This window comes from Pipistrellus kuhlii, unplaced genomic scaffold (assembly GCF_014108245.1).
Source record: "Pipistrellus kuhlii isolate mPipKuh1 unplaced genomic scaffold, mPipKuh1.p scaffold_m20_p_10, whole genome shotgun sequence".
NCBI lineage: Eukaryota > Metazoa > Chordata > Mammalia > Chiroptera > Vespertilionidae > Pipistrellus > Pipistrellus kuhlii.
Window position 1 is genome coordinate 18,168,543 of NW_023425405.1, and position 26,092 is coordinate 18,194,634.

Genomic DNA, 26,092 nt, shown 5'->3' on the forward strand with positions numbered 1-26,092 from the left:
GACAAGTACGTACTCGTTTTTGTTTTTTTAGACTACCATAAAAACAAAAATTTGTAACTTTGAAGAAAAATAACAGGTTATTGGGATGACCTTCTCTACAACATATTTACCTTCTCTACCAGACTACAAGTATCCATTAGCTTCGATTCTTGGAATGACCTTCTAGGTTCTCGGGATGGCCTTCTCTTCAACATAACTTCTTTGGCGTCCAATCAATCAATCGTTTGCTTGATTCAGAGGTTCTGAAGTGATTAAGATTTTCTGAGTGATTACTGCTTTGAAGTCTGCATCAATAAATTTATTTCTTCCAGTTATAATTGAGACATAACATTGCAAAAGTTTAAGGTTTACAACATGTATCAATTTATTGAATTAAAGAAGACATAATTGGGTTCAGTAAGTGGGTACAGTCCTTGTGAGACATGAGTTCTGTCGGCTCATCACAGTGGTGTTCCCTTACCACCTGCATTCAAACCATAACTCCTGAGCACTCACACTCCTGACTTTCATTCAACTGGAACCCTGAGCTTGGAAATAGGAACTGGATTTTTAAAGAGCAAATATGGAAAATCCTAACTAAAGCTTTCACAGTCAAAGCCCAGTCTCAGAAGGACTCTGTAGTGAAAAGGATGTTGGAGAAGAAACTAGATTCATGTTTGCCGTCTTTATCACCAAGCAGTTGTGTGGCTTCAAGCAGTTGTGTGGCTTCAGGCAACTAACTTCACTAATATGTAGTCATCTTATTTATAATATGACAGAGTTGAAATAGAGATTCTTTCCCACTCCAGAATCTAACAAACATAAATAAGGTGGAAACAGAGTTGAGGTAGACAACTACCTTCTCATACATATTGTTGTCCTAAAGCAGCCTGAATGATGTCCTCACTACTCAATTGTTTCATTTTTCTCTTCTCTCTCTCTCTCTCTCTCTCTCTCTCTCTCTCTCTCTCTCTCTCTTTCTCTCTCTCTCTCTCTCTCTCTCTCTCTCTCTCTCTCTCTCTCTCTCTCTTTCTTTTTTTCTCTCTCTCTTCTCTACTTCTCAATCCTTCCTCCCCACACTCCCCCAACCCTACCCCCTGCTTCAGATGGTGCTCATCATCAGGGAAGAAAGGAATGGCATCAAAAACTCTTCAAAAGGTGTGACTACAGAACTTCTTAAAGATATCGACATGTTCCCTTTCTCTTGGGAATAAATATGAATCCTTTTGATGTTTTTCTGTCTCAGAAAGTAATTCCATAAACACGTTTGCCACTCTGAACATTGAACTATTTCCAAAAGATCACTTCATCAAAGCTAATGGATAATTGTAGCCTGGTAGACAAGAGTTCATAGAAGTGTTTCCTGCTCCATTACTCAATAAACATTAAATAACAATAACAGAAAGGATACTATTAAACCACTCTAGATGAATTCTTTGAAATGGAAGGAAGTAGGAAGGAACAAGAGAGAACATATTATACAGAAAGATGTAATCCATATAAAAAGAGATGTGTTTGTTCCCCATGTGTTTAAAATTTGTTCTTTAAGCAAATATCCTTATGAGTTCTTGTTACATTTTTATTGACATTATCTTCAGTTCTTTCACAGAAAGCATCCAATCTGATTATTCACCCTGAACTCCCCTTTCAAACATCTCTGTCTCCTTAAATGATTAGGATGGTTTTTTGTCTCCTGGTGCCAGCCAGCCTGTGGTGTTCCTCAAAAGTATGAACAGGCTATTGGGCCTCTCAGATAGAAGTGGATAGTCAATAAGTGAAAGGTAAGGGGGTGGGGGAGTATCATTTATCCATCCAGAGGCCTGCAGCAAAAAGGCTGGTGGTCAAGAGGGAGAACTCTAAGTGCCATTCAGATGCTGAAAGTTCTTGCCAGAATAAGGAGGAACGGGTAACTGCCCTCCCAGGCAGCAAATTTCTTCAGCCTCTGCTCCAAAAAGGTCCATTAGCTTAGTCCATTGGTTGCCCAAGTCATCTGAGCAGATGGCGGGTCTCCTTTGCAGCTCTCTGGTTTAGGATCATCCTATCTGGTATAGTTATCTGGGTTGTCCATCAGATTCCTGATTTGAGGGGTTGTCCTATATGAACTGTCCACCAAGTTCCAATATTTGGCCATAGGTACTTTAATTATTGAGTAATTGGGGGGTGGAAGGAACAAAAATAGGGAGTCAGAAATCTACACTCAACTCATCATATCCCCCAAATCTCCCAGGGAATTAAGTTAACCTAAGGCTTGAGAAAATGCTGGAAATATGTTATATTGGTTTTGATGAACTCTTAGAAAGTCTAATCAATTTACCATTCCTTCTAATTCTCTTTTCCACATAGTTTCACACACCTATTTTCATTTCCTGATGCTTGTCTTGTGCCACTTACCTACCTATTCAAGTAATCATTTTTTCCTTGCAAAAAAAAAAAAAATTATTTCCCCCTCTCTACCTGTCCATTATTTTGCAAATTTGTAGTCATTAAGCTGGACAAGAAAGTTTACATGTACCAAAATGTGAGTCAGTGGAAGTGCATAATAACTGATGGCTGAACTTTACCCTAAACCAAATTATTGGAAAGGAGCCCAGGCATTTTGGGAAAAACTTCCCAGGTAATTCTAATGTTTAACCATCAGTTTTGAGAACCACTGATCTGGATGCTTGTTGGCTTCTCCTGGGCACTTGCCAGCGAATGTTGGTCCCTGATAAAGTACAATACAAGGCCCCCTAAAGCCTCTGAAGCATAAACAATGGATGTAATAGTTTTCAGAAGGGAGAGATGTCTGTGGGGTGAGTGGGATCATTAAGAAAAGTAGCACCAATGGGAATTCATAGGAAGTTTTAAATTACAGGTATTGTTTCCTTCTACTCTGTGATAAATCTCTAGGTGAAATAAAAGCAGATTTTCTTTGAAGAAAGACAATTTAAATTTAGGCCTCGAAGAATTTCTGCAGATAAAGTTTCAATGAAGATAAATTCAAATATCACAAAACCCATAAAGAAGCAAAGCTCTATGAGAAAGAATCCACACAAAAAGCTAATGGCAGAATCATCTTGCAAAAAAAATAAATAAATTAGATCTGAGAAATATGAATATGGAATATAAAATAATTATGTTTAATATATTTAAAAATAAAAATATTGAAAGTTTTATATAAGAGCAAGTAATGATCCAAGCAAGTAGACATTTTGCAAACAAACAAATAAATAGACAAATGCAATGATAATAATTATTATAAAAAGTAATAATAAAATTAGTCATGCAATGGACAGATGAAGTCACATGTGGTTAGCCTCAAAGATGTGCCATCAAGATTCCCCCTCAAGGAAGGACTTTTCCAACTGCAAACAGTGTGGTCTTCAGACAGCCTCCAGCAGTCAGCTCCTCAGATCCCAAAAGCTGCCTCTCTGAAGGCCACTGTATCCAATGACGGAGCAATGAGGGGATACAAAGACCCTGTTTCATCCGGATGCTAACCACTCTGATGCAACATTTCACTGCAGAGCTCTCTACTGGATTAGCCATCATTTTGTTAGGCTAGTTGCAGTTCGCCTCTGTCCAGCCCTGCTTATTTCTCTTTCTTTTCGTAGGTGTTTGAGCCCTAATAAATAGCATGTGTCCCAAATTCAATTCCAGCATTTGCTTCCAGAGAAGCAGATGACAGAGCACATTGTAAGGAGACCTATGAACTTGGAAAATAGACCCGAAGGGTTAGCCCACAGAGAGGCAAATATGAGAGTTAAGAAATGTTGCAGATAGAATAAGGTCTGAAATAAGTGTAGTCAGAGTGCCATAAGGAATTAATAGGAAAGGAGAAGAGACAATATTGGAAAAGATAATGACATAGAATTTTCTAAATTAACAAAATACTCCAGTCCTCAGATTAAGAAAATAAAAAATCTTAAATATTAATGCATCATTGAGTTAATTAGTACACAAAGAAAAGATCATGAATTAGCCAGAAAAAAATGGCAGATTACCTTTAGATAACCAAGAACTAGAAAAACAGATTTTTTTTTTTTCCTTTTATTTTATTTTATTTTTTTTAATAAGTTTTTATTGTTCATATTAATACAAATGTTCCTTTCCCCCCACCCACCATTGCTCTCCTCCACCAGGTTCCCATCCCACCCTCTGCCCTTTCCCCTCTCCCCATTGTCCTCATCCATAGGTGCACAGTTTATGTTCAGTCTCTTCCCACGCCCCCCTCTCCCCTTTACCCCAAGAATCGTCAGTTCACTCCCCTTCCATACCTCTGATTCTATTATATTCAACAGTTAATATTGTTCATCAGATTTTTTTAATTTCCTTGGTTTTTAGATTCACTTGTTGATAGTTATGTATTTGTTGTTCATAATTTTTATCTTTGTTTACTTTCTCTTCTGAAAGAACCCCCTTCAGCAATTCATATAATTCTGGTTTGGTGGTGATGAACTCCTTTAGCTTTTTTTTATTAGTGAAGCTCTTTATCTGGCCTTCGATTCTGAGTGATAGCTTTGCTGGGTAGATTATTTTTGGCTGTAGGTTCTTGCTATTCATCACCTTGAATATTTCTTGCCATTCCCTTCTGGCCTGCATGGTTTCTGTTGAGAAGTCAGCTGACAAACGTATAGGTGCTCCTTTATAGGTAACTACCTTCTTTGCTCTTGCTTCTTTTAATATTCTCTCTTTGTCTTTTGCTCTTGGAATTTTAATAATGATGTGTCTCGGTGTGGTCCTCTTTGGATTCCTTTTGTTTGGAGTTCTGTGCGCTTCCTGGACTTGTAAGTCTAATTCTTTCACCAGGTAGGGGAAGTTTTCTGTCACTATTTCTTTCAGTATGTTTTCCATATCTTGCTCTCTCTCATCTTCTGGGACCCCCATAATTCTGATGTTGGTTCGCTTGAAGTTGTCCCAGAGGTTTCTTACATTATCTTCAATTTTCTGGATTCTCTTGCCTTCTAGCTTCTGTGGAGGAGTGTCTTCTGGCTCTTTATGTTCCAAATCTTTGACTTGATTCTTGCGATCTTCCCTTCTGTTTTTAGGACTCAGTAAAATATTTTTTATTTCAGACAATGTATTCTTTATTTCTTGTTGATCCCTTATCATTTCTTGTTGACTCCTTATTAATTCTAGTTGATCTCTTTTCATATCCTCGTAGCCCTTATCCATCTTTTCTAAGAAATTCTTGAAAAAACTTATAAGCGTAGATTTGAACTCTATATCCAGACGCTTTTTGTCCTCCATTTCTTTCGTTTGTGATCTATTTTGTTGTCGCATTTCGCAGTTACAGATGGGACGGGGTTTCAGGGTGGAGCCTGCAGCTTTGGCTTCTGTCAGCCCCGCCCTATGCGGGTCCTTCAGTGCTCGCTGCTGCCAGCGCCTCTGAGAGAAAGGTGCCCTCGATTTTCGCCTGCTGCCAAACAGTCTATGCTCTCCCACAATGAGCCCGGTATTGGGGTTCAGTTCAGTTGGAAGTGGAGTTGGAGGTGGCGTTCAGAGCAGTCTGGAGCCCCAGTCTCCTTCCCGTCAGGGTGATCCCGCGGCACAGCCGACCGTCCCTTCTCTGCGCGCAATGTGCGCGCCTCCGGGACCTCCTTTCGCCTCTCCCCGGGGTTCCGCCTTACAGCCCGGCTCCCTATGGCTGAGCCTGAGTCCCCGGGGTCTGGCCCAGAACCGGGGATCAGAGCAGTCGGGGGCCCAGCACAGTCGGAGCTTTTCTCTCCTTTCCGCTGGGGAACGCCCGCCAGGCACTCGGCCTCCCTCCTCTCCGGCTCCGTCCTCTCCGCGCGCCGCGTCTCCGCGTCTCCGTACCTTGGCTTTTCCAGCTCTTCCGCACCTCCTTCTGGTTTTCTCCTTGCTTCTCGCTGTAGAATTTCCAGTCAGTCAACCTTCCTGTAGTTCTGGGCAATGTCCGTTTTATATTTTAGTTGTATTTTATTGAAATTGTTGTGTGCGGCTGCGGCTAGGTGTTCACCTGGGCGCAGCCATCTTGGATCCTCCTAGAAAAACAGATTTTTTTAACAGTAAAATTAGAACCCTAAAAATAGTAGAATCAAAAAATGGATCAAAAATAATTGTCAATCTAAAATTGTCCAAAAAAGAATGGCAATTATGTGATTTGACAAAGGTATTAGCTAATATGGTTATCATATTGCAATATATAAATGTGTCAAATCAACATTTGTACACCTGAAACTTATAGGGCTATATGTCAATTATACCTCAGTAAAAATAAAATAAAATGGCATGCCCAGCAAAACTATCTTTTAAGAATTAGAAAGAACAAGAGAACTATAGACAAATTAAAGCTTAGAACAAGACTAAGACTCTCACATAACCCTTTTCTTATATAACACTTAGTAGGTATTTTAAAAATTCTTCTGTGGCCTCCTGATCTGCAATACCTGCCTCCCTTGAGGATGTAATATTTTTCTGATCTTGAATGAGGTGACCACAAATTTTTTTGGTTTTCAGCTTTATAACAATGCTGCCCACAATGCTGTTTGTTTTTTTTCTTTTTTAAATCTATCCTCACCTCATGAGTCCAGAAATTTAACTGCTTTTCCATCGTTTCCATACTTTCATCACACATTATACATGTTACTTTATCACGTTCCAGAATAGCCTGACATACAGATTGGGGTTTCCTTTCCTTTCCTTTTTTCTGGATGTACTATACTGTTGATTTATTAGCGTTGAATTTATGACCAACAGCACTATAACTCATGCCTGAATGAAACTTATCTAACACATATTTTCTCCATATGGCACATCACAGCTTTTCACACTTAGGAACACTAGACAGAACTTCAGCACTATGTTTGGGGGCCATTTTATTTTATTTTATATTTATTTATTTATTTATTTATTTATTTATTTTTAAATATATTTTATTTTATTTTTTTAATTTTATTTTTTTAACAGAGAGGAAGAGATAAGGATAGAGAGTTAGAAACATCGATCAGCTGCCTCCTGCACATTCCCCACTGGGGATGTGCCCGCAACCAAGGTACATGCCCTTAACTGGAATCGAACCTGGGACTTTTTAGTCCTTAGGCCGACGCTCTATCCACTGAGCCAAACTGGTTTCGGCTGTATGGGGGCCATTTTAAATAGAAGATCACCAACAAAAGGCACAAAAATGGAGAAAGTATAGCACTAAGTACATTAGTTGTTTGCAGTAGAAGAACTGAAACAAAAATATGATGTCCCTTTGTTCAATCTTAGCTAGAAACATACTCATCAGGCAACTTGTTTTTGCTAGTCTGCGAGTCCATGAATTATCATGAGAGTGCTCTGAGTTTGATTTTGATAAATAAATTTTAATGGGTAGGAAAATTCACATATAAAAATTCACATATTCTCCCCCTTCTAACCCAAGACATGTTCAGCTTTTAATATATATATCTTATTGTTATCTGCAAAGAGCAAGGATTGACTGTACAACTATAATATTGTACAGATATTGCATGAAAAACCAGAGCTGCTTAGAATTTAGGCATTCTAATGTCCTTAAGTTGTTCAGAAAGAGAGTAAATATACTGACCAAATTCAAATGTTTGTCAAATATGCATGAAAAGAACAAAAAATAACGTTTCCAATAAATAAAAAGAATATGTTTACCTCAAACAATAACAATCACAAGATGTCATTTTTATACCCATCAGGCTGGCAAAAAATTAAACTCAATAACATCAAGCATAGATCTGAGTACTGGGAAACAGGAACACACATATTTTTAGTAGAGGTGTAAATTGATACCACCATTTTAAAAAATATATTTTTTACTGATTTTAGAGAAAGGAAGGGAGAGGGAGAAACATCAATGAGAGAGAGGCATCGATTGTCTGCCTCCTGCACGCCCTCTCCTGGGGATCAAACCTGGAATCCGGGCATATGACTTGACCTGGAATTGAACCAGCCATCTCTTGGTGCATGGGATAACACTCAACCCGCTAAGCCACACTGGCCAGGGCGATACCTCATTTTGATAAAAGTTTGCCAATTCCTAAGGAGGTTTATAATAATATGTATTTGAATCTGCACCCAGAACTGAAGAGAGTAATTCATATGTGAAGCAGTTAACTCCGAAGAGAATGCACTCTTGCTTTCTGTGACTTCAGGCGGGTCTGACTTGGCAGTCACTCCACAACTATCACATCGCAGTGTGTCAACGGAAAGCTGTAGACTTATCTGCCAAACCACAGCTTCCTCGATCTATTATTGGAAAGGTAAGGTTTTGGACCTTCTGCTTGCATAGCTGCCACAATCAGGTGGTATCCAGGGAAGGCAGAGGGAGTGAAGCTGCAACGGATGGGTCACGTGCCATGCAGTTCTAACAGGAGATCGCCTCTTTGCCACATGACCTTCTCCCCATTTTAACCCAGAACATGTTCTGCTTCTAATATATGTTTTAATCCCAACTTGAAAATTGGTTTTAAATTCAGGTCCAAAGTTCCAGCTCTTACTTGTTAATAACATCTCCTCTTCTAGATACGCAGAACTAACTATACTTTTGTTTGTGTAAAACCTCGGCCACCTCCAGAGCAGTGAAAACAGCATCAGAGACCACCGCAGGCTGAGCAAAGGCAAGGATGGTGGAGTTTGGGCAGGGAGAGAGATTCACCCACTGCTAGCCCCTGGGCCACAGTGGGGTGAGAAGTGCTGAATCGTAGGGAATTCTCAGAGGTTCTCTGATTGAGATAATATGAATAGCACACAGCTAAGCCACCAGAGAAGGAAGAAAGCAGAGATGTAGCAGGGGGTGGGTACTGGAAGGTTAAGTAAACTACACACTGGGTGACTAGACTCTCCCTGGTGCCCATCCCCACCCTGATTCCCAAACACCTGCCCACAGTGACATTCCCCCTTCAGGACACTGAAATATCCTCCTCACAAGACACAGAATGGTCCAGACACTCATATATTACCGTTTGGGAGCCCTAACACAATCCCTAATCCGTCATTCTATCTAACCCTAGGCAGAGAGCTATCCCTCTAGCACCCCTCCTAGTTCAACTCATATCCCCCGCCAAGTACTACCCCTGGAGGGAGGATTGCATAGAATTATGTGTGTAGTATTGCAAATATTACTTTAACTGTATTTTCTTTCCTGCATTCATTTACCTCAAACCATGATAATAAACTGAAAGCATTGAAATGATAACTAAGCCAAGAAAGAAAACATGTGGGGATTGAGGGCACCCTTTCTGTCTGGTGGTGTCTACATATGTAGATGGTTTTATGTTTACATTTTTTCTATTGGGGGATATTTTTCTTTGAACCAGCCCAGGCACATGGACCCTGTCAGGCACCCATCAGCAGGCTGAGCTGGCCATCTGTTTTGCGGTAACACTGGGGAGGACATTAGTGATGAGCACCCTGGCAGCCCCGACTCCCAAATACCCTTCCTTTAAGAAACATTACACATTTGGAAACAGACTTCCTGGAGCACAGCACAGCAGCCTCTCTGGCAGCTACCGCGGTATTCCTCAATGGTTATTTTTGCTCCTCCGTCTAAAAACAGCAGCAGAGAGGGAAGAAGAGACACATGGGCTCCTCATGGGGCCAGAACTTGTCTTTGAAATTGCCAAAAGATCTAGCAACAGCTGTGCCCATTGGAAGTCAATATCGACCTGTGCAACCTGCCCGGGCTCATCACATCATAAGGGATCGAGTGTAATTAGCCTCTTGGGTGGCGCCTTGGGTTATTTTGCAGGAAATGACGGAGATGAGCCATCCTCCTCCTTTTTCCCTCTCGGAATAGAGAGGGGCCTTTCGGAGTGTCCCAAATTCTGGGTAAAACTCAAGCCCGATCATTCTAGGAGGAGGAGGATGGCAGTGGCATTTTGCAAAGCAATCCCATTGGAGGGACCATGGCTGTCACCTACCCAGATGAGGCACAGCTCATGGCAACGGTACTGGGAAGGAAATCCGGTCAGCTGGTTCAAGTTTCTACTCTGCACTCACTCACCGTGTAACTAGTGTGGAGCTGCTCACGCCTCTACTGCCCCCGTTTCCTCAGCAGGACAACAGGGACAGTAACGGTTGCCACACCTTCCTCATGAATAATCAGCAAGTATGTTATGTGGTATGTGAAAGAGCTTTATGTAAAGTACAAGTTCTTATACAAATGGGATCATTAAGAAGATTTTAAACATAATTTTTGAGATTACTGAAGGTTTATCTCTGGAACTAAGAACAGAACCGAGATTGCAGTGTGTGTGTGTGTGTGCGCGCGCTGCAAAGAAGGACATGTGCAGACTCTTCCACTGATCACAGCCCAGACCTCCCTACTCAGGCCTCTCATTTCTTGTCCCGGGGGGGGAGGGGGGGGAGACTAACCACCCTCCCCACGTCCTAGTCCCATAACTAATACAGTATTTTTCACTTATTCCATTTCTTGTGAATCTCAGAAAGTCAGCCACCATCTAACCTAGAAGCCATCAATTCATTCGACAGAAAGACCAGGTAAGTGACATAAATGGGAATATATGGCCACCCAAAGATGACCTACACCATCTAAGGGACTACCATTACTCAGCTCCTGAACTTGCTGGGTCTTCCAGTGTCTCAAGAGGAGATGGAAAGCTGGAGTTTTCTGAGAAATCTTTGAAATGTTGGAAGGTTATCCAATTATTTTTAACTGTTTGAAATGCCTTGGGACCAAATCAGAAACCTTGTGCCTGAGCTCAGGGTTTGGAAACTGATCTGGACTAACCCTGTATTTTTACAAATAAAGATGCTCACGCCGTAAAAAACAGCATAGTATAGTTCAAAGACCATAGACCTAGAGTGAGGTCCAGGGTCCAACTCTCTCACCTGTAATTTGCTGTGTGTGTGTGTGACTATAGTAAGTTTCTTGCTCTGTCTGAACTCCAGTTTCCTCAACTGTGAAAGGGGTAACTATACACTCTCCATAAAGATCATGGAGGAAATAAACAAGATCATACGTGAAGATCACATGTTATGTAATAGGCAATAAGTGTCTCTTTTCCCTCAAAGCTAGCAAGTTCATGGTATAACTCAAGAACCCATAACCCTGACTCTGGCTGAGTTCTCGTCCTCACTGTATCCCAGTGTTTCCTTGCTATCGCTCTTATTTTCAGAGGCACAAGGTCTGATTTACCCTGGAACCTGAGCACAGGACTAGGACCTTAGACACCTCCCTTGAGATTTACCTTTTTCCCCATGAACAAGCCCCCTCGCCCTCTATAGTTCTCAGTTTCTTCTCTGAAACAAAAGTGGCAGCTAGTGTGTTCCCCTAAATCCTAGTGGGCCCATCCATGAAACCCCAAATACCCAGGAGTCTGGGATCAGCCTCTGATTTGGCACTCGATGCCTAAGGAATGTGTTCTAAAACGTATGTTTTATTATTATTCAGATATGGTGAGGCCAACAAAACAGTGTGTTCCTCACAGTTTGTAAGAGGAAGGAGCAGGCTACACCACATAGGGCCACCGAGGAAAGCACCAGGGTCTGTCAGGAAGCAGAGCAAGGGGAGGGAAAAGTAGGCAAGAGTCTTTATTGTGATTTCCAGAGGTAGCAACGAGAGGTGAGGTAAGCAGGTTTAGGATTGGCCGCTTGGGATAACTGCAATGGGTTCTGGTTGTTGGTATCTGACCCTGTGATTAGGACAGAGTGTTGGTGGCCCCTGTAAGAGCTTAGAGGAGACGGCCGGGGAGGGGCCCTGGATTGGTTGGTTTGCAGATGAAAGGTGTGCTTCTAGGCAAGTCCTTTGCTCTTTCTAGAAGCTGGCCAGAGGGACAGCCCTTCCTGGATCATCAAGGCCCCAGATGCCAAAGCAGCAGAAATACAGGAAATAGAAAGGCATGACTCATACAGAGGGAGTATTTGGCAGTATTTGCCCCCTCCACACATCACTGGATAGATATCAGCGCGACAGGGGGGAGGCTTCCATAATGGGCTCCCCGGAAGGGGCCCCCGAGTAGGAACAGAAGAAGAGAAGTCAAGGTGCTCAGAGGGGAAAGGCTGCGGGGAAACCAATGCACCAGGAGCCCAGAGCAGGATGAGGCATGCTGCTCAGAAACAAAAACATGTTGTTGGTTTTCCTGTTGTTTCCAGGTAAACATGGTTTACAGCTTTGGTCTCTGACATCCTGGGTATTCTTCCTGAGGCTCTCGGAAGCCCCACTGCCTCTGAGTGGAGAAGATTAAACCTACTAGTGAACGCACAGACTGCAGGGAGATAAGATGATTTTGCTTGAGTACTCTGACCGTTACCCACCATTTCATCGGAATTTCTGGAGCATGAATCTGTGGCAGGCCTCCTCTTTAAGTTGACGAAGTTGCCCTTCTCTTCTGGCTCAAGCCCACGCCCCTGTTCTCAAAACCGGGAAAGCATATTCCGATGCACAGACTTCTGAAACCTGGTTCGGGAATAGCTAAGAGGAGACAATGGAAATAGCACTCAGGCTAGACATCTCTAGAGAATCCTGTTTTCCTTCCTGGGACTGACTGAGAAAACAATTGCATTTCTCCATATGCCTCCAACCGAGCCAGCCTTGGATTCAGTGCTAGGCCCCATTCAGAACGCTGTTCGAGGCTTCTTTTGGCTCAGCTAGAACAGGGGAGAAGAATGGGTAAGGCACATACATGCAAATCCACGCTCACCCAAACAACTGCTCTTAAAACCAGATCACCAGGGTTTTAGACTGGACAACAATTTACTACGTAAGAAAAAAAATATTTTTATTTGCAAGAAATGGAAATACAAAAAGCATAACAATTCCAATTCGTTTTACTTGTCCCCCTAAACTAAGTACAAGTTACAAAGCATTTATATTTTGGTATTGACTTAGCTATGATAAAGAATACAAGTCATTGAAAAGAACAGCACGATACAACCAACGATAGACTTGCAATGTCTTTCGACTTAAACACCACTGGTCTACATAACCTGTTACAAACGAGAGGCAAGCCCAGCTGTCAGCACAGACGTTAAAGCTGTACCGTTCAGGGTCGGCTCCGCGTCGTTTGAAAAGGGTCACTCACAATGTGTCAGAGGGCTGGTATTTTCCACAGACTCACAAAGCGTTTTATCCCAAAGGGATCTTTTCTAAGCAGTGTTAGGCTGAAGGTCCACGGTGCCCCAAGTTCATGTTCTCGCCCCGCTGGTGAACAAAGGACAGGAGCAGTGAACCCCAAATCTCATTTGCGTTTAGGATGCCGAGCTTGTGTGCCAGAACTCACAGAAGATGGGATGAAAAAGACAGCAGAGGCCCCCCTGGGAGACATCCCCTCTGGACTGGCTCAGCGGGGCCAGTGCAGCAAGCAGCACAGTGCGTCCTGCCCGGAGAACTTAGACGTTGACCGTGGTCACACCCCGGAATCTGCTCCAACTGCTGCACTTCCAATGCCCCTTAGCTGTTTGTATATCCAGCTCAGAGCAACCAGTGGCCCTTGTTTACTCCGTCTATAAAATGAAAAGACTTAAAGCTTATTTAGCACAGCACCCAGCACTTGTTAAGTGCTCAAAAAAATATTTTCCCCCTTCTTTCTCGAATCCAGGAGAAAAGAAAGCATTCCTGAAGTGTAGGCCTCCCAAAACGACCAAAAAACAACATGTGGATTTTGCCTGCGCTAAGTACTGACCCTCTGGCCCTGGAGGCATCGCACATTAATCCCCAAATGGGCCAGGTTCCTTCCCATCGAGAAAATGTTCTGCTCTGTGGATTTATAATACCTTTAATCCAGGCAGGCCATTTTTGGATATAATTGCACCTCTACAAAATGGGATTTTTCTAGTGGACATAACTCTGCTTCTTTTCTGCTGATGTACACATCTGGTTATTGTTCACTTTTAGGAAACCATTTTTGAGCCTTCAGAAAAAGTTATTTCTCCCACCCACACTTCAATAAAATATTACAAGGCTATATATAACATCTCCCAAGAAGGAGAGTCCTCAGTAATCCTGGGCTCCTCTATAAGGCACAAAGGAGTGTCTTAAGACAAGGAAGAAATATGAGAGAGAGAGACAGACAGACAGACAGAGAAGAAGAATCCTAGCACTTGTGTGTTTGAATAGCTACTGATTAATGATCTTTCCTAGCCTCCCTCACTCCCCAGGGCCTCATGCAGCTCTGTTCCTCAGGAGGGAATGAATGAATGAATGAATGGATGAATGAATGAATGAAAAATCTAAAATCTGTCTGTTGCTCCTTCATTGCCCCCATTTCACAGCCCCCTGCTCTCACCTAGGGCAGGGGGGGGGGGTATCCTTTCATATTTTTCCTAATTGTCTCCACTAAAAAGCATTCAAATAAAATGACTGTCACTGGGGCACCACCTGCTAACAGTCACACCGTCTGCAGGCACTGCAGGCAGACATGCTGGTGTCTAACAGAGGTTCTCAAAGACTGGGCTCAGCAGATGAGTGCCTTCTGGCCCACAGGGGAGGCTGCAAGCCTCCTCCCCATCTCCAGCCTCCCCATGTCGGCAAGGCCAGCATGAACGGCCCACTTCCTCTCAGGATGTCTCTGTGCAGCATGCTCAAATGCACACTCACAGGACAGGTGTGTTCAGAGGAGCGGGCTCTGATAGGAGAGACAGAGAGGTCCAGTCTTTGTGCTTTTGCTCGATCAGAGGACATAAGAGGAAGGAGCCATGAAGTGCTGCCAGTTCTTCATAAAACACTTGGGACAAAAATTCTGGATTCCGACTCGCTACCTGAATAGAGATGAATCAATTGATACTCCTATTCCATGGGCACGTGAGATTCACAGACCTCTTTTGGCATCCAGGCTACACTGAGAGATTTAGGAATTAAAAAACATGGTGTTTATATAATTGGCTGGTAAGTAACTTGAGCTAAAAGCTGCTTTGACGATCCACAAATCGGGTCTCCACATCAAAGCCACTGGTATAAACCAACAGGTCTCATTGCGCCTGCACTGGGGTCGAACCTCACCCTGCCTGCTGCCCTGAAGGAGCAACGCAGTTCAGCTGTGAGATGTTCCTAGAACACGTCATGTGCAGGAGGCCCAGATCTCCACACCTTACAGGGATTCCTCTTAAACCCACACCCAGGCCTCTCATTTCCAGTGTCCGTTTCTGAGTGCAAAGTCGAGAACCATGCTGGGGAGTGTGGGTCTCTGGGGTCTCACCCAGGAACAGGTAACTTGTTCTCTGATTGTTTGTAACAATTTCCTTCATTGGTAGTAATCAAAGAAAGGAAAGAGGAAAAGCTGCTTGCATGATGAAAAATAGAATTAACATCTATACAAGTGAGGTATGTGTTCTCTGTGGATTATGGTTGCACTGAAATTTGAAACTGAAATTTGGAAGTCAACGCTCGCCACCATGTGAAATCGCCAGGGCTCACCAGGGGCTGACCAGTCTGCAGTCCAGGCTGTGGGGGAAACAACTGGGCTTAACGGAAACGTGCCCACAGCCATGAATTATTTGGGACCCATCCACTAATTGTCAACGCCTCCTGTTTCCTGACCTCATTACATCCTCCTAAAAGCGTGTTTCATTTCCTTCACTCCCCAAAGCAGGGAGTGGATGGCAGATGTTTTTCTCAACACAACAGCAATATTAGTTCTAGGAGCCCCTTAAAACGGCCATTTGAGCTCTCAGCTGATGTCCCCGTCTCTAGGTACAGATTCTCATCAGAAGAACGGTTTCTCGCCAAAACCGGTTTGGCTCAGTGGATAGAGCGTCGGCCTATGGACTGAAAGGTCCCAGGTTTGATTCTGATCAAGGGCATGTACCTTGGTTGCGGGCACATCCCAGTAGGAGGTGTGCAGAAGGCAGCTGATCGATGTTTCTCTCTCATTGATGTTCTAACTCTCTATCACTCTCCCTTCCTCTCTATAAAAAAATCAATAAATATATATTAAAAAGAAGAAGAAGAACGGTTTCTCAGAGAAAATGCCCTGCTGGACAGAGGTCTGGGGAGAGTGTGTAGCCATTTGTTTTCATTTATTTTTATTAAATTTATTGGGGTGACATTGGTTAATCAGATCACGTAGGTTTCAAGTTACATCTCTCTGATACATGACCTCTGCACTGGGGAGAGTGATGTCAAGCAGGGGTGGGCAAGAGAGAGAATGAAATCCTCGAGGCTCTGAGGGCAGGCTCCCAGTGTGCTGCCCTGCCCCTCGCCCTCCGCTCTCACACAGCAGGTCCCCCACACTGGCTATTTGTGAACCTTAAAGCCCCATCTGGCGCTGGTGCAACAGGTGGGTGGGCGGAGCCATTCTCTCACTTCTGCCTTCAACTATGAACCTTTCCTTTCGCATCATCCAAATACTGTTTGCGTTCATCCTTTTCCCTCCCCCTCCCCAGGCTGCCTCTGCCTGATCATTACATGCCATTTTACAGCAGGGGATGCGTAGGTGGTAGGCCACAGTTACCAGACACCAGCTAGGCTCAGGGGATCCAGACAGAAGAAAGGGAGAGAAGGGAGTAGAGCACATGTGTCAAACACAAGGCCCTCGGGCCAAATCCGTCCTGCCAGGCCTTGCAATGTGGCCCGCACCGCGCTGTCATCACTGCACTCCGCTGCGTTTCCATCACAATGACAGTTTATGACTGTTCAGTAAACCATTCGGCCCGTGATTTAGGCTGGATTTTAGATTTTGGCCCCTTCTCTGATTGAGTTCGACACCCCTAGAGTAGAGAGAAGCTGGAGCTGGAGGCACAGCCCAGAGGGTCCCAGCCCTCCCTGGCCAGTGTAAGGGGTAGTGGGAACGGTGCTGAGGGCCGGTAGGGCCACCAGGACCACTGCAGTGGTGACCCGGCATTCACACACTGTGGAGGAGAACCTGGCCATCCCCGGTCAGGAACACTCTCCGTCACAGCAGGGGCACGCAGGCGACCCTGACACTGAGCCCCAGATGTACCCGGACAGACAAACAGATCTGCTTACCAGATATAACAGCCAATGCTAATGACACCAAATCCTGTATGGATAGGGAAAAGGCCCAGCTGTGGGCTTGATCCCTCCTAAGTACAGGTTCCAATGACAATGTGGAAGAGAGAGGGAGGGAGGGAGGGAGGGAGGGAGGGAGGGAGGGAGGGAGGGAGAGAGAGAGAGAGAGAGAGAGAGAGAGCTAAAGGCCCTTCAGCTTCTACTAAAAACAAAATACAAAATGTAAGCTAATTCTTTTACAAGTATGGAAAAACACTTAAGGCAAACTTTCTACATTATACAATAAAAAGGCAACTTCGTGTCTTATCTGTATGAAAGAGGAGAGATTTTTTTTAAAAACTACAAAAGTGTCTTTAATGATTAAAAAATAAAATAAAAGTAGGTTGTGGGGTTACGTCTCTTTGGGTGAGCTGCGAAGTAGCCAAACCTGGCTATACAAGGTCAGACTGTAGATAACAATGTCACCTGCTCCGACCCCAGGAGCAGGCCTCAGGCCCAAGCCCTGTGTGGAGGCAGAAGAGGGGGGTAAAAGTGGGGGTAGGGGGACGTGGAGAGGAGGGACCAGGAGCAGGTGTGGTGAGACATGCTAGCAAGGCTGTCCGACACGCCTGGTGTCCAGCAGGCCCTCCCTGCTCTGCTCTGGGCACCGGACAATAGGCGTCCGGGCCACAGATCACACGCTGGAGCCATCTTTCCTCGGAGTCCATTCTTAGGGAGAACCCGCTTCCGGGGATTTCCCACCCACAGGGACAGGCCTCCAGGAACGAAGAGAAGGAAAGGAAATGAAACGGGGCCTGGAGGACTGGGAATCCCAGAGCCTCGGCTGCCCTCCTAGCGCCCAAGTCCAACCCAAGACTCTGCAGGCTCGGCGGGAGGATCTCTTCGGCAGTTGCTAGCGGGAAGCCTCGCGAGCTAATAAATACTATTTACAAACGGGGAGGAGAAGCCAGGAGGCGGATCTAATGGTGAGGGAACACGGGTTCTGGAGAAGTCCTACAAGCAACAAGACGGGCAGGTTCGCCTGGAGTAGAGAAGCCTGATTCCTTCAGGCATTGCACTTGCGGCCTGAGAAGGTGAGGGGCCCCGGCCCAGAGCGAGGACCGCGGGCACGGGCTGGAGGGCTGGGACCGAGCAGGGTGGCGCGGCGCTCACTGGACACACTGGCACTTCCAGGGCTGACGGGCGGACACACGGGCGGACACACGGGAGACCAGGCTGAGGGAGGCGGGACATCAGTCACTGCTTCGCCAGATCCCAACAGGCATCCTGAGCTCTTTGTGGCCAGAGCGTGGGGTCTCCGATGAAGAAGAGCTGTCTTCTTCAAAGAGGGGGTCACACCCCAGGTGAGAAGCAGGTAGTCGATTCTCAGCACTCTCGGCAGAAACAAGCCCACCTTCCCATGCCTGACCCCAGCGTGATCTCCTAAGGCAGGGGGCGGCAGGGGGGGAGAGATGCCGGCTCCCCCAGCATGGAGGGCCTCGGGGCTGCAGGGGGACGGCTCTCACCGCTGGTGGAAATCGCAGGCCGTCCTTCGGGCCAAAGCCACGACTGCTTGCTCGTCCATGTCTTCATCCGTGTTGAGTGGGAATAAGGAAAAGCTCAAAACAAAGGCGGTTTGGGAAGTAAAAGCAGAGCCGAGAGAGGGAGGAGGGTGGTGGTGGCGCCGCTCAGAAGGTGGCGTTCACTCTCCTGTCGAGTTCGACGACGTTTAGTGTTTCGTTCCCCTCCAGCTGGGCACTGACCCTGTGAAGGCATCGGGAGGAAGAGCAGTCTCAGCCGCGCTGGCTGGAGGCAGGATCAGGCCTTGACTACAACTTTGCAGGCTGGCCCGAGCGTGCCCCTGCTCCTTCCCGCCCAGCGGCAATTCTCTGTTCCCAAAGTCTCCCACCGCCAGCCTGGCCACTGTCCTCGTCACCACTGGCCTCCCATTCTCCCCCCGCCCCAAGGGGAGACACCCCCGCCCAGAGACTAAAGGTGGCAGTTTCAGACTGATCTGTTGCACACCGCTTTAAAGTGCTGCATCTATTGAGGGCCCTTTAAAGTCCTGTATTGGCTGAGGATGACTAGACCCTGGGAAGGACAAAACAGAAGGATAAAGCTGATCCCTATTCTAGCATAGCAACTAATCCCAATAAAGACTCCCTAAAGCCCCAAATAAGTAACTGGAAATAATAAATACACAACAGAAAATAACTACATTATGTTAAACTAGAGGCACGATGCACAAATTCATGCAAGGTGCTCGGCCCTCACAGCCCAGGCTGCCTCGCTGCTCCATGGCCCCGCCTCCTACCCACTGGTCATTCTGAAAGGTGGTTCTGCCACCCAGTCTAATTAGCATATTAGCTCTTTATTAGACAGGATTGTGTAACAGCCCAGAGTCCTAGGCATGCAGAGGAGGAACAGGCAGGCCCATGCCCAGGAGACATCCCAAACAAGCATATTTCCATCGGCCTGGAGAGCTGAGCTAGGAGGAGAGGTGACTTGTGTCAGGAACCAAATACTCAAGCAGTGGGGTGTCCACAGCCCTACAATTTCTCTGTAATTAATAATAATAACCTCTTAAAGTAATTAATGCGGTTTATGTATCTCATTTGCTTAGTGCTTAAATGGTTAGGTGCCAGGACACATTACATAGGCAGGTGTGATGTAAGTCTGTAAAGGTACATGTCACCAGGAGCCTTCCGGCAGCATTACGGGGAGAAAGCTGAAGAATTAGAAGTGGAATCTCTCTGCACCTGTTGGAATAGCGTCATTCCTGGGAGGCCTGGGGCAGAGGCCGTTCAGCTCCTCCCCAACCACGCCATGCAATCGGGAGTGAGCGTGCCGACCCCTCCCGTGCCGTCTGCCTCCCAGGCACCACCCCTCACTCAGCAACACCCGGCACCTGTTAAACGCCTTTATGTTTACAAAGGGACGTTTCTCCGTGACTAAGGGCAACAACTCATGGAGAACTGGAGCCAAATGTGCTACTTTCAATACAGAAGCACGAACATGCACGTGTCTTTTCAATGGTGCCCTCAACAGAAATATGTAATTACAACTCATGCATGTTTACTTACATAATGACATATAGCATCACATATATGTTTGCTGGAAGGAAGCTAGAGAAGGTGCCTTGGGCTGCATTTGCATGGCAAGCATCCTTCTGAGCTGACTGTGTGTTTACTCATGTGGCTTTGAGGGGACGAGGAGAGAGTGAGGAAGGGACAAGCCCTTTCCCCACATCATGGAGCCGGCGCTGCCAGCTCCCCAATGACATGGCAGACGTTTTCCCATCTCTACCCAGGTCAGCTACTGGCAAATAATACACCCTCCAGAGTCCCAGGACCTGGAAATCGGTCACGAAAGAGCAGAAGGACTGACTAGGCCTGTGAGAGAGTCCCCGCCCGCAAGCGAGGCTGCTGACCTGACCCTGACCCTGACCAGCGCAGCGGAGGGTGGGGGTCTGTGTCCGCGGACTCACAGGTGCTGCTGGAGCTCCCACAGCACGGACTTCTCTAGGCTGCTCTCGTTGGAGATGATGAAATGGGGAAGGTCCAGGTCCGGCCTGGACTCCAGCCCCGACGCCCGGAGCAGGGAGGAGCCTCTGTCCCAGCGGCCGAGCTCCCCGGCCGAGGCCGGGCTGGACGGCTCCTCCAGGGGAGAGTGCTCCTCGTAGATGAGCAGGTTCCTGGACCTCACTGGGGGCAAAGCAGAGGACCGGGCGTTAGGGAGACACCAGAAGGCACGGCACGTCCTCCTGGGCTGGGGCAGCGACAGTGTGCCAGGGAACACGGTCGTGAGACGTGTTTGCAAAGTGTGCTCCGCTGAGATCTACAGGATTCCCAGCGGTGCCCAGCCCAATGGGGGAGGGGCACAGGGGAAACCGGGCAAGGGGGCATGACCCTCCCCTGCCCCTTCCCGCCCCTCAGGGGAGAAACTACACTTTCATCACATTTCTAAAATGACGTTCAGATAAGACCCCCTTCAGGAAGGTGAGCTTCTAGAAAGCTCCAGAGGAATGAAACGGAGACCCTCCCCGCATGCCGAGCGCGGCCTTACCCACAGAGGCGGTGTACGGCTCCTGCACGGAATGCTGGCTGGGCAGGGCCATCTTGGTGGCAGAAGGATAGGGCCCGTAGCCCTGAAAGAAGCTGCCGAACGCCACAGCAAAGCACAGCACAACCACCTGCAGGTGAGGGAGAACACGGGGGTGTCAGCCCCAAGGTCCACAGAGCACCCTCTCCGCCCACAGCCCCGGAAGGCCCGGGGAGAGCCTCCCCCCACCGGCCGGCAGACGGACCAGGCCCACGGCCCCCGGACCTGGCAGGCTGGGGAGATGCAGACTGGGGAGTGGGCGGGCGGTTATGGCATGTCTCTTTGGGAAACTCACCATGAGGCAGGTGCCAGTCTGCGTGCCGGCCAGCTTGCAAGTGCGAGAGACCTTGCCCATCACCAGAGTCTGCAGCTTCTGCAGTTGCTGGAGGAGGGCCCTGCGGGTAAAGGAACAGAACCATGAGGCGTCTCAGAGGGGACACAGGCCGTGGGGTCTGCCCCCAGCTCCGGGGCAGGTGCCGTGACTTCATGTCTGAATTGGAAGAGAGAACGCAGGGACAGTCCCCCATGGAAGGACAGGGGACACCAGTGCCTCCTGGGGCTCAAATTAGTGGCTTCCACAGCTACCCAGTTCTGGTGGTGTTCTACGAGGTGAACGCCCGCTGTCCTCCCAACTCCCGCCTTCCCCAATCACCCCTGATGCCTCAGGACTTGTGGGTCAGCCACTGGGGGGAAAGCAGAAAGGCCATTCTGACCGGCTGGTGATGGTGACACAGGGAATTCATTTGCCCAAAGGAGAGAAACACCGAAGATGTGTGAGAAAGAAGAAGCGCAAGGAGAGGAGGGAAATGCCGAGCAGAGAACATGAGAGGATGAGCAGAGGCGGCGGCCCTGACTGGAAAGGACACGGCTCTCACAGAGCCGCACTCCACCGAGACTTGAAGAAAGAGAGAAGGAGGGCAAACCAGCGTGGCCGGGAGGCACACAGCCGCACACCTGCAGCCCGAGGCCTCTGGGGGCTCCGGGCACCGCCCCAGCCAAAACATGAGAGTCAAGAACATGAGAGTGAAGCCAGAACATGAGAGTCAAGCAGCCTGCTCCCCGCACAGGGTCGGAGCCAGGCTCTCGGAACCAGCCTCCGACACGGCTCTGTTAGTTCTCTCGGAAGAGACAGGGAGCAGGAGCAAAAGGAGTGTCCTACCCCTAACACTGGACCAGGCATAATCTTACTCAAGGGGAGGGCTTGGGATGGGAATTGTCTGTTCTGCTCTGAGTACCTTCAGATCACAGAGAGCAGGTGGCGAAATTCCTGGCAAACCCTGTACACAGCACGCAGCAGGCAAGGAGTTTACAGCACACCCTCCTGAATCAGAGTGTCAGAGATGAATTTTACATGAGCTCTTCCCCTCCTCCCCAAGCCCAAGGCGCAAGGCAGAGTGGAAAGATTTTGCAAGCAGATGCTTTTCCTTGAGTCTCAAAGAGTTTCACGCTATGATGTGACTTGAGAAAGGCAGAAGAGTTCACTGGGAAACACTAACCCTTCACAGGTAAGTTGCCCCTGGGTGCCATTTATCTCCTGAATAACTTTCAGGGCCTGAAGGGCAGGCGGGGGGGGGGGGGGGGGGGGGGGCTACGGGTTGCAGCTTCTCCCCGCAAGTGCCACTGGAAGGTGTCTCCTGGGTGTAAACCAGCTAAGGACTAGCTGGCTGGAGGGCGACACTGCTTTCCGCAGTTAAATGGCTAAGAGTGGGGACAGATGGGCGCCATCCTGAGCACACGCAGGGGACGCTTGCTGAACCCATATATCTGTATGTGGTCCCAACCACAGTATTTTCGCCCTGTGCATGATTTTGACTCAAGCAAAACAAAGTCATGCATCCCATTAATATCATTCATTGAAATTCTTTTATATGAAGATTTTTAAGGACTTGGCTGTAAATTTGTTGCTTTGTGGTTTTCTAGAAACATAATCACATGTCGTTGAGACCCGATTAAGTCTTTGAAAGTGTTCTGTGCATTTCTCACAGCTGAGAAATAATGATAGCATGACTGCCTTAAATTCTACTTAAAGATATCCTGTCGTTTGTGACAACATAAGTGACCTTGGAGGGCACTATACTAAGTGAAATAAGCCATGTGGAGAAAGACAAATACCAGGATTATGTAAAATAAAATTTAAAAAAAAGTCAAACTCAGAAAAAACAGTAGAAAAATGAAAAGTAGTTGTCTGGGGCTAGGAGGTGGAGAGAACAGGAAGAGGTTGGTAAAAGGGTACAAATTACCAGCTGTAAGATTAATAAGGTCTAAGGATCTAATGTCCAGCATGGTGGCCATAGTGATAACACTGTTTTGTGTAATTGAAATTTGCTACAAGAGTAAAACTTTAATGTTCTGACAAAAAAAAATTTAAAATAAAAAGGTAAATATGTGAGGTATTAGATGTATTAACTCAGTGTGAGAATTCCTTTCACAGTGTTTATGTATATCAAATCATCATCACACTGTACTCTTTAAATGTGTTACAATTTTATGTGTTAGCTATACCTCCATAAGGCTGGAAGACAGAAAACATTTGCAATAAGTGATCACAGGACGCACAAAGTATTTCTCCTCATTGCCCTTTTTCTCTCTCCTCCCAGAACCTCCCAAGAGCACCCACTCTCTCCCCTGCGCGGCTGCCTTTTCTAAGCTGAGAGCTGAGTGACCCACCCCACACCCACTTCCTGGCAGCTCTCCTTTGCAGAGCTGAGCTGGGGCCGGAAGGAGCACGCATGTTAGTAACCATTATCTGTGCCAGCCCCAAAGCCCTGCTGGGTTCTCTCTGACGTTTTCTGGAAGTCCTGGGGCAGACAGACAAGTGAGCACACAGGAAAGACCCGGATGGACCACGTGCACCACCCTCCCCCCTCCCTTTTTTTTTATTCCAGCACTTCCCATGGCACCAGGTAATAAGGTGGTTGATGCCAGCTAAACTATGGCAAGGGGCCTCCCTGTTTCCTGGGCTGCTTGCTAAAGAGCCACATCTGTGAGTGACGGCCGCCACCATTGCTGGGCACCTCCGCTCCACAGGTGCTCCTGCTGGCAGCGAGGCACCCAAATTCAGCTGTGCTCTGCGCACAGTGGGGGACGTTTCTCCATCCAGGCTCTGTAAGACAGCAGCTTTCCCGGTGGTGCCAAAGCCATTTACTTTACTCTAAAGTCTTAAGGTGTTTTTAAAGTGAGACCACCATTTCCGTTTTCACCAATTGTCCCTATTCACCCTCAACCTTCCCACACCTCCTTCCCTGCCCATCCTCTGCTCCTGCCCAGACTTCAGAATGTGAACCACTGAAAAAACTAAGTCTATCCAGTCCTCGAAATCACACTTCCCTTTCCTTTTCTGGCTGAGATCGTGAGGATTAGAAGGAAGAGTCTCCCAGGAGACTCCGCAGTCCCCCCTACAAACAGAGGGCTCGCAGGCCAGACACGCCTAAACCCCAGCGGCACAATACCTGGGCCACGTGCTGCAGGTTGGGGAGAAGGGGCGCCTCAGGCTGGCTGGGCAAGCAGAGAAGGCGCCTGCCCACTGTGTGGGTTGTCCCTTCTTGGCATCTGTCAGCCCGTCCTCTCCAGACTCAATTACACTCTGAATCCACTGCCAGTGAGACAGGGTGGATAGTGGTCCCTGGCTTCCAGCAGTTTATAATCCAACTCTTTAAGATGAGCAAACATGTGGTTTAAAGAGATATTTTAGTTTGAAATTTTGGTAGAGCAACAGTGACTTATAACGAACGGCTGTTTGCAGCTGCTCTTCACTGCGACTGGCAAGGGTGACCCGGACGGATGGTGGCACACCCATCAGCAGCTGGGAGTGGTCCCCCCTGAGGAAAGGGGGTTAGCTCACCCACCCCGAAAATCTAGGTAGACTTCTGTGGCCTGATAAAGTCAAGGAAATCCATATCCATTCATACAACACTCATTTTTGTCATAAGGAGAGAAAACCAACAGTGATGGAGTTCTGGAAACTTCACAGGCTGAGATACCAAACAGTCTCAAAGACACAGAACTAGTAAATGGAACCCAAAGCCTCACTCCACACCCCGTGTGCTTCCAACAACTTGGCACCCCAATCTAGAACCTCATAAAAGTAGCCTCCGAAATACTTATTAGCTAAGTAGATTTCCTTAAATCCAGTGATATTAATAACATAATGGCAAGAGCCCAACCAAGAGATGAGTCCACCGATAGATAACAGAAGGCTACTCTCAACAGGGACCAGGCCACACTTAAAAGAGCCACAATAAAGCCCAGCTCGAGGCAATGATTCATGTACTAACCAAGTTCCAGTGACCGTGACAAATATAAACAACAAGGGCCCACGACGCACTTCGAGGCACTTATCTGGAGAGACTAAGATAAGATGCAAGAGACAGGTAAGTCTCCGGGATGCTGCACGCCCTGCCTCCGGCGTCTGGAACTCAAACCTGGGTTTCCTTTATGGAAACGGAAACTAGATGACCCATCTCTCTGTGGCCCCCGAAAGAGCTGATGTGATGGCTTCAGGATGGCTAAGCTGGTACAGTCACACAGTCACTGTGGGGGGGATGGGGCGGGGGATAGGTTCCCACAGCAATGGAACCTGAGCTTAGATCTCAGTGCCACTGCTCTGTGCCATTACCTGGTAACTATGTAAGTCCCCAGTTTAGGCCGCTGGTCGAAGTTAATTCCCTGACTTCATCAGCTGACAGAGTGGTGAGAGAAGCCCTTCTGGGGGACCCCGGGTGTGCTGAAGCAGCACCCCTTTGAAGAGTGCTTGCAGTGTCTCTCCATGGACTTCTGAGAGTACCACCCATCCCAGAGCATGCCAGTTAAAAGGGCCCAGGCATTTCCCATAGTCAGGCTTCATAATGTATAATACAATAACGTTATGACTATTCTCTCTCTAAGTTAAGGAAGCAGAAAAAACAAAAACAAAATTAAACCAAATACAAAGAAAACTCATGAGTCTGTTGATACATTTCCCAGTTATTATAAGATTGTGCCTCACACTGTCTCTACTTTTGAATGTTTTGCCCGGTTTCCTTTGATACACCCCCCAAGATACAGGGTGATGCTTTGTTTTGGGCCATCTTGAAGACAGACGAAGCTGAACCTCTTTACAGGAACGCCTAGGCCCTCCTAACTGGTGTGCTCTGGGGTGAGTGGTTCTCTCCC

General features: G+C 46.9%; 1 protein-coding gene across 2 annotated transcripts in view; it reads right to left on the minus strand.

The window, feature by feature from the left end:
• Positions 1-17,196: 17,196 nt before the first annotated feature.
• The window catches only part of CREB3L2 (cAMP responsive element binding protein 3 like 2), a 102,588-nt gene continuing 93,692 nt past the window's right edge, over positions 17,197-26,092 (minus strand). For both annotated transcript variants that reach the window (XM_036428050.2, XM_036428039.2), the window contains 4 exons: positions 21,237-21,336; positions 20,906-21,032; positions 20,328-20,544; positions 17,197-18,604 (listed from right to left, as the gene is read on the minus strand). In XM_036428050.2, coding sequence (XP_036283943.1) covers positions 18,529-18,604; positions 20,328-20,544; positions 20,906-21,032; positions 21,237-21,336 — 520 coding nt within the window. In that variant the 3' untranslated portion in view covers positions 17,197-18,528. The remainder of the gene's footprint in view (positions 18,605-20,327; positions 20,545-20,905; positions 21,033-21,236; positions 21,337-26,092) is intronic.